The sequence below is a fragment of the Lampetra fluviatilis genome, chromosome 18 (assembly GCF_964198595.1).
Source record: "Lampetra fluviatilis chromosome 18, kcLamFluv1.1, whole genome shotgun sequence".
NCBI classification, from domain to species: Eukaryota; Metazoa; Chordata; class Hyperoartia; order Petromyzontiformes; family Petromyzontidae; genus Lampetra; species Lampetra fluviatilis.
Window position 1 is genome coordinate 1,899,543 of NC_136292.1, and position 13,279 is coordinate 1,912,821.

General features: G+C 50.6%; 1 protein-coding gene across 1 annotated transcript in view; it reads right to left on the reverse strand.

Moving 5' to 3' along the window:
* The window catches only part of PAPLN (papilin, proteoglycan like sulfated glycoprotein), a 55,032-nt gene that overhangs the window by 13,575 nt on the left and 28,178 nt on the right, over positions 1 to 13,279 (reverse strand). Inside the window, exons 13-19 of the mRNA XM_078864676.1 lie at positions 10,362 to 10,614; positions 7,948 to 8,103; positions 7,300 to 7,482; positions 3,750 to 4,049; positions 2,756 to 2,807; positions 2,054 to 2,294; positions 33 to 198 (exon numbers count right to left, since the gene is read on the reverse strand). Of these exons, the coding sequence (XP_078720802.1) occupies positions 33 to 198; positions 2,054 to 2,294; positions 2,756 to 2,807; positions 3,750 to 4,049; positions 7,300 to 7,482; positions 7,948 to 8,103; positions 10,362 to 10,614 (1,351 nt within the window). The remainder of the gene's footprint in view (positions 1 to 32; positions 199 to 2,053; positions 2,295 to 2,755; positions 2,808 to 3,749; positions 4,050 to 7,299; positions 7,483 to 7,947; positions 8,104 to 10,361; positions 10,615 to 13,279) is intronic.

Genomic DNA, 13,279 nt, shown 5'->3' on the forward strand with positions numbered 1-13,279 from the left:
AACTGTGGAGCGCCGCTGCGTGCGACGATCACCTGGCCGGCTGCGACCGCCGACTCCCGCGGGCGCTCGCGCTCCCTCCCGTGGGGCTCCTCCTCCTCCTCCTCGGGCCCGCGCTCCTCTCCTCCGTCGTAGCCCGAGGGGCAGCCCAGGGCATCGGTCCCCCTGGCTGCATTCACGCCATCGGGGCAGCAGCCAAACCTGCCCCGGTGAGCCGGCGGTTAAACGGGGCGCGGTTTAAGAGAGCGAGGGACGCTGCCGCGGTGCAATCGTTCGCCACGCTGGACTTGCAATGCAGAGGTCGCCGGTTCAATTAGTTCACCCTGAGCGGCGGTTTAAACGATGGGGCAAATTTCTTGGAACCTCTTGCCTCTGTCCACCCAAGCAGTATAATTTGTTAACAAGGTCGATCTGCAGGTCATGTCTAGTGGGGTAAAGTGTGGATACCTCCAACTCTTTCAAGACATTTCGCCAGTGTGGAAGAGTAGGCCAAATGCCATCTTGAGCGTCATCTATTCCCGGCGGCGCTTCTGCCGGCAGAGGCTTGAGCAAACAATTGCAGGGCTGCACCTTCACCTTAACTTTTGTATACGTTGCCGTGCATGTGGCCGGGTGAACAATGGTTCAATTGGGCATTACTGTGTAAATAGAAGAGAAACTCATATATAATCTCGTAAAAGATATCGCAAAAGCATTTTGTATTTGCAGGTGCGATTATGTGGGGAGAGCTCCGAGTGACGGCTCAAGACCGTGACAAGTGGAGGAATTGGGCTGCCCGGATGTGCCGGCGTCACGGGATGGCCTTAGCTAGGAAACACCTCGGTAAGCCACGTTTTGGGCTGCCCTGTGCGTCGCAATGTGCATCACGCTGCATCTCGCCACGTGGTTCAGTGGCTGGCACACGGGGTTCACGATCAGCAGGCTTGTGAGTTCAAATTGTGGTCGAGGATTGAATCGGCCTATCATCCCGCCACCGACAGCAATAAAACGAGTACCACTTTCGTGGGAAATCAGCAGTGGTCCTATGGATAGACCACCCCTGGCATGGTAATGTGGAGTTTGCACCACAGGATCCAGACCGTGAACAGCTGATTATCGCGGCCCAACACGCCTTTGAGTGGAAACCAGCTCTTAACTTTTGCAGGGGTCCGGGATCTAAAACGCGAAGCAGTTGGCAGCAGAGAAAGGTATTCTCTACCGTAACACATCTTCTCAACGCTTAGCAGCTGCTCCTCGTTGTTTAAAACCCCGAAATCCGACCTCCCCCCCACCCCCCACCAAGGTAATCTCCAAAGGAGGGAAACGCTAATGAGAACAAGAGCAGATGCAACCATCTCAAGCCTCCTCCAACAGATCCCCACAAAGTAATTTACATTTCTCCGCTCGCTCTTCAAACATTTTCCTGGAGAAAATAATGAGCAACTGCCCTTTTTTGTGTCTCTTTTGACTGCTTAACCCCGTGTGGAGAGTCAACAAAACATGACTGGCTCACGACGGCCTGCGATATTAATGGCGATGATAACATTCATTCATTGCCATAAAGTAACGTGGCCAGCCGTTTTCATGTCAACATTAATTCACGAGGCCGCGCGAGCTCCTCGATGCTTTTAATCCGCCGAGGCTGAAACCCGAGCAGGCAGGGCAAAACGTTTGGTAACACTGAAGCATCCTGGAGTTGAGAATGCACGGGATCGTTAAAGAAGTGTGTCGTCGTTTGGGATAAATAACAGCAAAAGGAAACGTGTAAACCTTTCTCCACAATGTCACTTTGTTCATAACATGTAACGGATAGAAGTCCGGTGACTTTGGTGGCCGATTACAAGTACTCCTCATTGATCAATTTCGAGGACGTCTCTCTGCCTTCTGCACACCAAACCGCACGTATCCAACCGTGCTAATCCAGCGCTGCCCCGAAATCGGTTTGGTTCCTGATATTTGGTCGCACATTGCGCATCGACAGACCGAGTCGATTGACTCGGTCGACCGATCAATCAACCGATCGATTTCTGAACTTGTCATGGGGGGGGGGGGGGGGGAGGGTGGAATCGTGCGGCACCTGGTTTGGTAACAGGAGACGTCGGGGCAGCCCTCGCCGCGGTGGCCATGCGCCGGGTTCCTCCCGTCGGGGCAGCAGCCGTAATAGGAGTCAGCGCAGCCCTCGCGCTCGGGACGCTCACCCACGTGCTTGGGACGCTCGCCCACGCGCTCGGGACGCTCGCCCACGCGCTCGGGATGCTCACCCACGCGCTTGGGACGCTCGTCCACGCGCTCGGACTGCCCCCGAGTGGACGCGCCTCCTGCATGCACGCACGGGGAGCCACGCTCGGTGGTGCACGCGTGGAAGGACGGCGGCGGGGAGCGGCGGTGCAGCGGTGAGCGCGCCCCGCGCTACGAACCCGGCGACCCGAGTTCGATTCTCGCTCGTGGCCAACGCCTAGTGATGATTATCTGAACCGGTCCTGGGCCTCCCCTAGGTCTACTCGGCCTCAAATGAGTACCCGGTGCGGTGTCTAGACATCGCGACTGGGGAGATAAAGGCTGCCGGGCGTGGTGTGCTGGCCACCCACCCCCTCGGGTGCCGTGCCAGCCTTTATAGGTGCTCGCTAACAGCACTTCTCTGACCAGTCTGGTAAAGGCTATACGGGGGATCTTTGTCTCTGTATTTGGTTGTTACAGCGTTGTGATGGAGTAACAGGGATCGTGACATCTTTGACGCCTCTCTCTGCACGTCCTGCATGGTTGCCGGATGCTGCCTGACCTTGTAGGGAGTAAACCCGGTGCCGTGTGCTGTCGAATCCCAAGGGGTTCGCCTGGCTCGGCACTTCTGTGAAATCGCAGCAAAAAAGTGAGTTTTACGGTTGTGTAGCCATTACAGGGGGCTCTCAACCCGACGCATCAGACAATTGTGAAAGAGTTTGTTATGCAACACGATGGTGAGGCACACACATTGTGAACTCTTTTTGTTCATTAATACAAAGTAATAATCACCACTTTGATAATCACATCACTTTGCACTTTGTATTTGAGGAGTTTATGAAAGACATTTGCACCACGTTTATCTGGTTTATTATGCATTACACATTTAAATCATTGTATTGAAAGACTTGGGCCAAATTGCTCTGTCTTGCCCGAAAAGAGTAAATACTACACTTGTAAATTCGTTCGTGGAAAGGCATTGCATCTCTCTTGAGGTCAAAAACCCTTTAATTTTCATCCAATTTTTAAGGTACAATGGGAATTGTCAATTGGTCATTGTGAATGTAAGCAGTTTTGATCGATTTCGTAAAAAGCTAAAATATACCTAAATGGGATTTAAGTTATAACTACGAATTTTCCACTGGTTATTGTTAATTGTTGAATGTTTCTGGTTTTGTCTAAGTTGTGTGATATAACTTCCACTGCACGCTGTATTGTGACCGCCAATGCGCGTGTGTGCGTGTGTGTGTGCGTGTGTGCGTGCGTGTGTGTGTGCGTGCGTGTGTGTGAGCGCGTGTGCGTGCGTGTGTACGTGTGTGTGTGCGTGTGTGTGTGCGTGTGTGTGTGCGTGTGCGTGTGTGAGCGTGCATGTGTGAGCGTGTGTGTGTGCCTGTGTGTGTGCGTGCGTGTGTGTGAGCATGTGTATGTGTGTGTGAGCGTGTGTGTGTGCGTGTGTGCGTGCGTGTGTGTGAGCGTGCGTGTGTGTGTGCGAGTGTGAGCGTGTGTGTGTGCGTGTGTGTGTGCGTGTGTGCGTGTGTGTGCGTGTGTGCGTGCGTGTGTGCGAGCGTGTGTGTGTGTGAGCGTGTGTGTGTGCGCGTGTGTGTGCGTGCGTGTGTGTGAGCGTGTGCGTTATGGTGACGGTGAGTCTGACTAAACGGCCGACGCGTCGGTGAGACGGCATGAATGAGCTTGCTGGGCACCCCACCCTGCGGCAGGTAGCACGGCTGAGTGTTGCAGGCCTCTTCCTCGGTGGGATGGCTTTCCTCGCCGCACATCCGCGGGTCCATCACCTCGAAGTCCTCGTTGTAGCAGAGGGCCTGGCGCTTGCGCAGGCCACCGCCGCAGCTCACCGAGCACTGCCGCGGGAGTGAACGTTCGTCGGAAAGCGCCCGAGTACGTAGATCAATGTTCTTCACTAATGTTTAGAGGGGGGTCGGGGGGGGCACTTTTGCCGATAAGACATCATCAGTGTGAGGGCCGCCACACGTTTGAAACCGTTAAGAGGGGATTTGACAGCGGCACGACGATGATGATGATGGGGGGGGGGGGGGGGTCACTCTGTGTATTGTCGGGGGCCGCACGTCAGGGGCCTCACTAAAGGCCATGAGGGGGGCCGCCAGTGGCCCGCGGGCCTTGCAGCGATGAGCACTGGCTGAGAGCGATAGAGGGAGATCTGAGCCAGGCGGTGGTGGCTCAATGCACGCCTGTAAACCAGCACTGTGGAGGTGCGGGCTTGGTGGATCGCACACGTGGTGTGAAACGCCCTTCCCATGGGCGTCGAAGCTCCACTCCCTGGCTCGCTGTAAGAATGCGGTCCTGCAAAATGTGGACGGCACCCATTCAATTTGACACGTGTTTTTTTCTCTGAGTGCTCAAGTTTTCTCGCGCATGTAAACACTCATTGATTGGCCAATAACACCTTCATATACAGAGGACCGCAGAGCTTGGAGGGGGTGGGGGGGTTGGATTTGGTGCCGGCTCCCCACTTGGCTGCTGCCTTTCCCACTCGTCTGCGGTTCCTCTGTGCCCCTCTGAGTCATTTTCACTCGTCGAGAATGCGCGAACGCTGTGAGGCGTAGTTTAAGTTCAAATGTATTTTTGAAATCATTATTAAATGAGGACGAATTAATGTATGTATGCTGAACTTATTTCGCACTGTACGTAGCCAACCGTGCTAATCAGAGGTGTGAAATGTGAAGGTGGAATTACATTTTCTGCCAATTTTTTCAGCAGCATACAACAATCGTAAAATCGGAAGAAGCTTGAGATGGGGAAGTGGCTTGCAGCGGTGTTGAGATCCAGAGAGAAAGTTCATGTGGTGTTGAGATCCAGAGAGAAAGTTCATGTGGTGTTGAGATCCAGAGAGAAAGTTCATGTGGTGTTGAGATCCAGAGAGAGAGTTCATGTGGTGTTGAGATCCAGAGAGAAAGTTCATGTGGTGTTGAGATCCAGAGAGAAAGTTCATGTGGTGTTGAGATCCAGAGAGAGAGTTCATGTGGTGTTGAGATCCAGAGAGAAAGTTCATGTGGTGTTGAGATCCAGAGAGAGAGTTCATGTGGTGTTGAGATCCAGAGAGAAAGTTCATGTGGTGTTGAGATCCAGAGAGAGAGTTCATGTGGTGTTGAGATCCAGAGAGAAAGTTCATGTGGTGTTGAGATCCAGAGAGAAAGTTCATGTGGTGTTGAGATCCAGAGAGAGAGTTCATGTGGTGTTGAGATCCAGAGAGAAAGTTCATGTGGTGTTGAGATCCAGAGAGAGAGTTCATGTGGTGTTGAGATCCAGAGAGAGTGTTCATGTGGTGTTGAGATCCAGAGAGAGAGTTCATGTGGTGTTGAGATCCAGAGAGAGAGTTCATGTGGTGTTGAGATCCAGAGAGAAAGTTCATGTGGTGTTGAGATCCAGAGAGAGAGTTCATGTGGTGTTGAGATCCAGAGAGAGAGTTCATGTGGTGTTGAGATCCAGAGAGAGTGTTCATGTGGTGTTGAGATCCAGAGAGAGAGAGTTCATGTGGTGTTGAGATCCAGAGAGAGTGTTCATGTGGTGTTGAGATCCAGAGAGAGTGTTCATGTGGTGTTGAGATCCAGAGAGAGAGTTCATGTGGTGCTGAGATCCAGAGAGAGTGTTCATGTGATGTTGAGATCCAGAGAGAGAGTTCATGTGGTGTTGAGATCCAGAGAGAGAGTTCATGTGGTGTTGAGATCCAGAGAGAGAGTTCATGTGGTGTTGAGATCCAGAGAGAAAGTTCATGTGGTGTTGAGATCCAGAGAGAGAGTTCATGTGGTGTTGAGATCCAGAGAGAGAGTTCATGTGGTGTTGAGATCCAGAGAGAGTGTTCATGTGGTGTTGAGATCCAGAGAGAGAGAGTTCATGTGGTGTTGAGATCCAGAGAGAGTGTTCATGTGGTGTTGAGATCCAGAGAGAGAGTTCATGTGGTGTTGAGATCCAGAGAGAGTGTTCATGTGGTGTTGAGATCCAGAGAGAGTGTTCATGTGGTGTTGAGATCCAGAGAGAGAGTTCATGTGGTGCTGAGATCCAGAGAGAGTGTTCATGTGATGTTGAGATCCAGAGAGAGAGTTCATGTGGTGTTGAGATCCAGAGAGAGAGTTCATGTGGTGTTGAGATCCAGAGAGAGAGTTCATGTGGTGTTGAGATCCAGAGAGAGTGTTCATGTGGTGTTGAGATCCAGAGAGAGAGTTCATGTGGTGTTGAGATCCAGAGAGAGTGTTCATGTGGCGTTGAGATCCAGAGAGAGAGTTCATGTGGTGTTGAGATCCAGAGAGAGAGTTCATGTGGTGTTGAGATCCAGAGAGAGAGTTCATGTGGCGCGTTAATCAGGGAGGCTGTCTGCAAGATGAGAGCCGCACGGCAGTGGAGAGCAATGCTCTTTTGATACCAAATTAAAATCCGGCTATCTTTTTTTGTAAATATTTACAGGAACTGCCTTTCGACCAAGCCGATTTTTGTTGGCCCTGGTTATTTAATCCAATAAGGAACGATTTATTTTTTGTTTGTCAATTTTAATGACCGTGTTGAAACTAGAGGAAATAACAATTATTAGTTTTTTTAGAAAGGAAAGCCTCAGGAGGGTTTGGAATCGGGATGTGTGGATAATTCCCTTTTTAATAAGTGTTTGGCATGTGGGAGGAAACCGAAATCCTTGAGGAAAGGCCACGTATTGGAGGGGACACTGCTCCTTACAAACACTGTGTAGAGCGCGTTGCGGTGCTACAATTGTCCGGCCACTGTGCAGTCCAAGCCTGGAAATTTCCGTCTCCCACCAAGAACTAACCGTGCTCAACCCCCGTTTGGCTTGTCATATCTGACAGGGTTTAGGCATATTCAGCCGAACGCGGTCACGTAAACAGAGAGTAGCATAATCTAAATTGCAGATAATGTCAATAATTAACTGCATAATCGGTAAACATAACCGGTAAATTGTACATATTACGGGAGGAATCTCGTTCCTCCCGTAATATGTAATTTGAATGTATTTTGCCCATCTCTGCGTGACGATCGACGCAGCATGTCTGCAAGCTTTCAGCCTTTCCCTTCTCGAGCAGTGTTCGTTGAAATGCGTGCGTGTGTGTCCGTTGCTTCGGCACCCACCAGCCCCCAGGGCCCCTCGAACCAGCTGAAGCTCTGCGGGGGGCACGCGGCGCGCTCGCACGGCTGCCTGGCGGGGGGCATGCCGGCGGGGCTGCACTGCGCCAGCTGAGCGGCCCGCGTCTGCGCGCCGGTGCCGCACGTCACCGCCCGGGTCTGCACGCCGGTGCCGCACGTCGCCGAGCACTGGGGTGGGGGGGGGGCGAGAGACCCGCAGCGCCACGTGAGGGCCCTGCTGCCTGGCTTCCGGGCGAGTCTAAATCCACCCACTACCCCAGCGCAATTCCCCTGTGCTGTCATTACTATTGAGCTTCTGTCTATTCAGGCTGCCCTCCCTCCCGAGGTGGCTGGGCAGTTGAACCAGAACTGATGGGGATGCTGAGTTCGAATCTGGGCTTCAGCTATTTATAATTAAACTGGGTTCTCAAGTGTTGCGAGTTCATCGATTGAACATTGACTGTGCCGTACCGACGATTATGTATGCATGCCGCATGCATATTTAACTTCTTTGCCACCGTACGTAGCCGGCCGTGTTAATCAGAGGTCATGCAACAGATCTGCCATGAGCGAGAGTCTCAAACGGGCACGTGTCTCTCGCAGCGTGACGCCGATAGCGCAGTAAGACGAAAGAAGATGTCACATCGGGTTCACCTCGCTCCAGGGACTGACGCTCCACTCGGGGTTGCGGCACGGACCCAGGTTGCACTCCCGCTCGGAGGGCGGTGCCCCCTGCTGCTCACAGCCGCCGTCGCCGGATCCGCACGACACCTGGCGCTGCTGGCGGCCCTGTCCACACTCCGCTGAGCACTGTCACGAACAAGGACAAAGATCCCCACCCGCTAGAGCCTTCGCAGACTGTTGGGGCAAGGGCTGTTAGCGAGCAGCACCTATGATGGCTGGCACGGCGCACGAGGGAGTAGGTGGCCAGCACCATGCCCGGCCAAACACACAAACACAAGAGCGCTGTCACCAATACCCCTTTTTCCACCGGCACATCTGAGCCGAGTTAGCACACAGCACCGTTGATGTTCCACTGGATATTTTTCGTACCAAGCCGGAACCAAACCGTGCTCCGCTGGCTTTACAAGGCCTCGGAATCTCGCTCGAGGCCGAGCAGGGCCAGCTCCGAGGCTAACGACGTGTTCATCGCGCGTGACGTCAGTCAGCGGCGTGTGAGCACGTGGCATCACCATGTCATCTCGATGTGCCTCGGCTCGTTTGGTGTCTGTGCGAGACGTCAGTGGCAGGGTAAGGGTCGACTTCTGCAGTCGGCAAACAAGCTGGCACCTCCAGAGCCGTGCTGTGCTGACTCAGCATGGCCCTGGTTTGGCTCAGTTGTACAGTGGAAAAGTGGTGGTGTGTAACGGACTCCCAATATTTCATTTAGTTTATTTTTTATTGAGAGGCAGGTTGAAGGTCAACATCTGGATGATAGCAATTATACAATTTCACAGCGTCTTGTCAAGGTCTCCTATTTGTAGTGTTTAGTTCGTTGTCCTTCCCCCACACCTCCGATTAGTACGGTTGGCTACGTACAGTGCGAAATAATTTCAACTTTCGTACGGTCATGGGGGTTAGATCACCGTACTTCACTCCGCTGGTCAGTGCCGGTTGATAAAGGAGGGTGTGGATCCCTGACCAGTTCAGATATTCCTCACCGCCGGTGTTAGCCGTGGTTGGGAATCAAAATCCGTTCACCGAGTTGAAGAGCATGGTGTGCAAACCATTGTGCCACCACTCCTCTCATATCAGTAAATCGATATGTGTGTCGTGTGTGTCTCACGAGGCACACACAGACGTCTGGAGGCACCACGATGTATTAACAACCGAACAGGGCTAAATAGTTTGGTGACACTGCGTTGGCAGTGGTGCGTAAGTTGAAACTACAATAAGTCAACACATTCGTCAATTACACTGCGGCCTTAAAATGGGGAACCCCCCCCCCGAACAGATCCCAACTTGGTAAGACGAATGACAGCAGCCTGAAAAGACTACGAGTTGCAATCGGGAGGGAAGTTGGATGAGGGCAATGAGTAAAATGTTCTCCAGGGCTCTCAGCCGCTGTTGAGCAACACTTGAGGAAGCGCTACGGCTCTTCACTATTATCCCTCACGTGGACCACAATCACACCGCAAGTTGACTCTCATGAACCATTCAAACCCACGTGACCAGCGCACTATATACCTGCGCAATGTAGCAACACTTCATGATTCTTTAAACGATCGGGGGAGGGTCTCTCCAAGCCATCCCCGACCTTTCATAGTTCTGGGATGAAACAATGCATTTAGGACCTGTCCACAAACTACATTCCTTTGCTCCACCTCTGTAAGAGCTGAGGGATCGTGAGCCAGATTAAGTCCGTGGGCCGATCCTACCTTGGATCATGACCGTGAGTTCTTCTATGATGATGTTTGTATATCTATAGAACACAAGGGAGAGGGTCCATGCCTTGCCACGAGTCTCCGGTGATCTAGACAAGTACTACGCACCGTGAGGATTTCAAGGCCTGAACATTTAAACGTATAAAATACCATCTCATGTTTCCCAAACTCCGAAAGTGGAAAAACATCAATAATGAAGCCAGCATGAGCTAAGCTGTGTGTGTGTGTATATACAGGGTGTTTTAAAAAATGTTAACACTTATATGGGACTATCGTTTTTAATGGAAAAATAACGGATAATACACTGTAACATGATAACAAATGTATGTTAATAGCTTCAAAAAGTCATTCTCCACCTGTTTGCCATCGTTGTCAACAGATGCCTGGAATCTTCTCCAGGTGGTCTCCAGAGCCCGGAGGCACATTTCTCGTGGTATTGTTGCAAATTCTCAGAAGTTTAAACATTTTTTTGAAGCACCCTGTATCACGAGGCCTATAGTCCCCCACACAGGCTCAGAGGACAGCACCGTCTCCCAAGAATCCTAGACTGAGCAGTGATCTAGCAGGATAGTTGAGACCGTGGGCCCTGGAAGCTCAATTCCCATGGAGAGTGAACTAATGGCCCCACGGGGCGAGCGGGGCCAGGATCGCCCTGCTGTTATCTCCGTGGTGGACGTCACTCACCGGCTCCCAGGATCCAGTGATCCACTGTGGACAGGGCTCGAGGGAGCAGCTCTGCCGAGAGGCCGGGGCAGGCCCCAGGGAGGCGAGGCACGCCGATTGGTCAGCAGGAGCAGCAGCAGCTGCCGAGGACGGCACCCGCCCGTCTTGGCCGCCGACGCTGCCATTCCGGCCGGAGCTCATGCAACGCACGGGCCGCGTCTGCTCACCTGCGCCGCAAGTGACGGAACAGCTGCCCCAGTCCCCGACGCGCCAGCTGATGGGCAGACGGTGCACGCTGGGTAAAATTTCATGTTCGTAGATGGAGGCCGGCCGAGGGCATGGAAACATAGCAGGCGTGACTTGTGGATTTTTGGGGCGTTCGATCAATCCATGGGTGACTGGCTAGTTTGACGGAGGCTCCCCCCCATGACTACCCACTCCCTGAACCTTTGCAATGTTTTGACGTCTGTGTCTAACTCAATGGAAATAATTGCCTTCATTGTGAGGCTAAGTTTGGCATTTTTATACGTTGCTACGAAAAAATAGCTTCTTTTCTGCTGAGGTCAAGGATCAATCAAAGGTTTCAGGACATTAAATAATGTATTATTATTATTTAAAGTCAAATGTGTTGGTTGAAATGTAGTTTCTGTTCATTTTTGGCACAGCACAGCCAAACCTAATGAAGGTAGTATCAATACATTTATTTTCATCAATATAGTCGATAGGCGCCTCCTTTCTGCCAAACCATGCATTCGGTGCTCGCTAAGACTTGAAATGAAGCATTGATCGTTAAAAAAAAATTCTCAATAATTCCAAGAGGAAGAAGGATTTAAGAGGTTGTCTAAAATATTAAATATAAGTCGAAGAAGCTGTGCTAAAATCAGTAACCCCCCCCAAAAAAATATCCACCTAACTAATCTGTGAAGTCACACACGGGTTAAATCCACTTGGCTTCACATAAAAAAATACATTTCCAAATTCAATTACTTTAGGACAAGCGTTTAAGCCAGGGGTTTACAATTGGTGGCCCAGAGCCAACGTGTGAGACCCGGGGGTGCAGTACAAGTGTCTTCTGTGGATGAGTGGTGGTGGTGGGGGAGAAGGGGCGCGGCACGATATCGAGTGGGCAGACGGGCGGCCACGCAGAATCACGTGCACAGCGCCAGTTGCCCAGCACGGTGATCATTGACGGACCGTGGGGCAGAAGTAGCTGCGTGGACGGATGATCGCACAATTGTTGAGTGGGCGTGTGTGTGCGCCAAAAGGCTTATCGACAGCCGTTTTACGTGAGAATATACATTGATTTAACGTATCTGCTGTGACCAAAATATTTCACGAAAGATGAATTTGCTGGACCTCCCTGAAATGGGTTATAATTCTCTGCATTGTGAAAAGGAAATCGTTTAGCCTCGTTTGACATGAACTGTTGAGTCATTTACAACATTGGGGCCCTAACCCTTCGGATCCGTCTTGCCAAAGCCCCCGAGTGAGCTCACTTCCTATCCCCAAGTCTCCTCCTCCACTCATTAGGCTGTCAAGCACAGAGAACCCTTGGTGTCCAGGGTCAACTCAGGGGAAAAGTGAGCCACATTCCCAAGTGCATGTGGCTGTACTCAACCGTGTATTTATCCTTGTGGCGAAAGGGGCCACTGAATCAAGGAGACCATTTGAGAGTTATAAATCAGCTGGTCGTAGAAGCCTCTGCCAGCTCGGAGGGTTATTGTTGGTCAACAAGGGACAGACTCTGTTAGATTGACTCGAAGGAATAACACGAAAAACATATTTTCCAATTGGATAGCAATAGTAGACAACACCACGTATATGTATTGCGCATCAATTACGCTGGGTGTCATCAGTAGCATAATCACGCGGCACGTCTGGTGCACAAGCCGTCGAGAAGGAAAATGAATTCATCTCGAGGAGTTTGTCACCGTCAGTCAGCACCCATCACCCAGTGGCAGACTCTGTGGTCTGTGACTTTGGGACACTTTCCACAAAAAGCAATCAAAAGTGATTTGGATTTGTCGACAGAGGCGATGGCATTCAGTCGTGGTGCAATGATTCATGACCCCGGTGATTCAATGCATTTTTGTGATTTAGAGCCACAATTTGATTCAGGTATTGATTTGTTTTTGTCCCATTTGTGCCACCTCATGTGTCATCTTTATAATAATTCACTCCGTTAGCCTAAGTGTACCTTACAGCATGTAATTTGCATATAATATAATGAATGATCAATATATTTATTCGTATGCACGCACTACTTTAAACATCGAATTTCGTTATTGCATTGCTGTTTCGTTACTCCTATATATCATACATTACGTAGAAATGTTAGCAATACATTAATGGCCAGTTTAAAGGGATTTATCGACATGTAGGTTAATCGATTAAAAGCTATTATTATGCCCATTATAGGCGTATCAAAGAATGCGTGTGACAATTTATCATTTACAGTCATGCAAATTATATGTTCATGTTACATTCAGGCGAATGGAGCAGAACAAAACTTAATAACTAAGACCCAAAAAAGGGGAAATACTACAGCGGTGCAGAAAACAGGACCGACATTTTTCGATGTTTGAATCAAATCGGAGATTGAAATTCTAACAACTGAAATGAACCCAGATTGTTACAATTCATTGAATGGCAGGGGTTAGATAGGGAGGGCATGGCATGCCTTCTAATTTAACCTCGCCCTACGTAGCACAATGTCATTCTGCAGGATATGTTATACACAACTGTATACTAATTGATTTACCTTAATATCAAAGTTACTTATTCACCTATCCCAAAGTCTGCCATTGCCACCTCCGACACCACTACCACCATCACATTCCTCCTAAGGTTCATGAAACATGCTTAGCATCAACACCACCAGCTGAGATAAGATGAGAGCGGGACGAGCTAAGCTGCAGCCAGTCCGGAAGGGACAAACA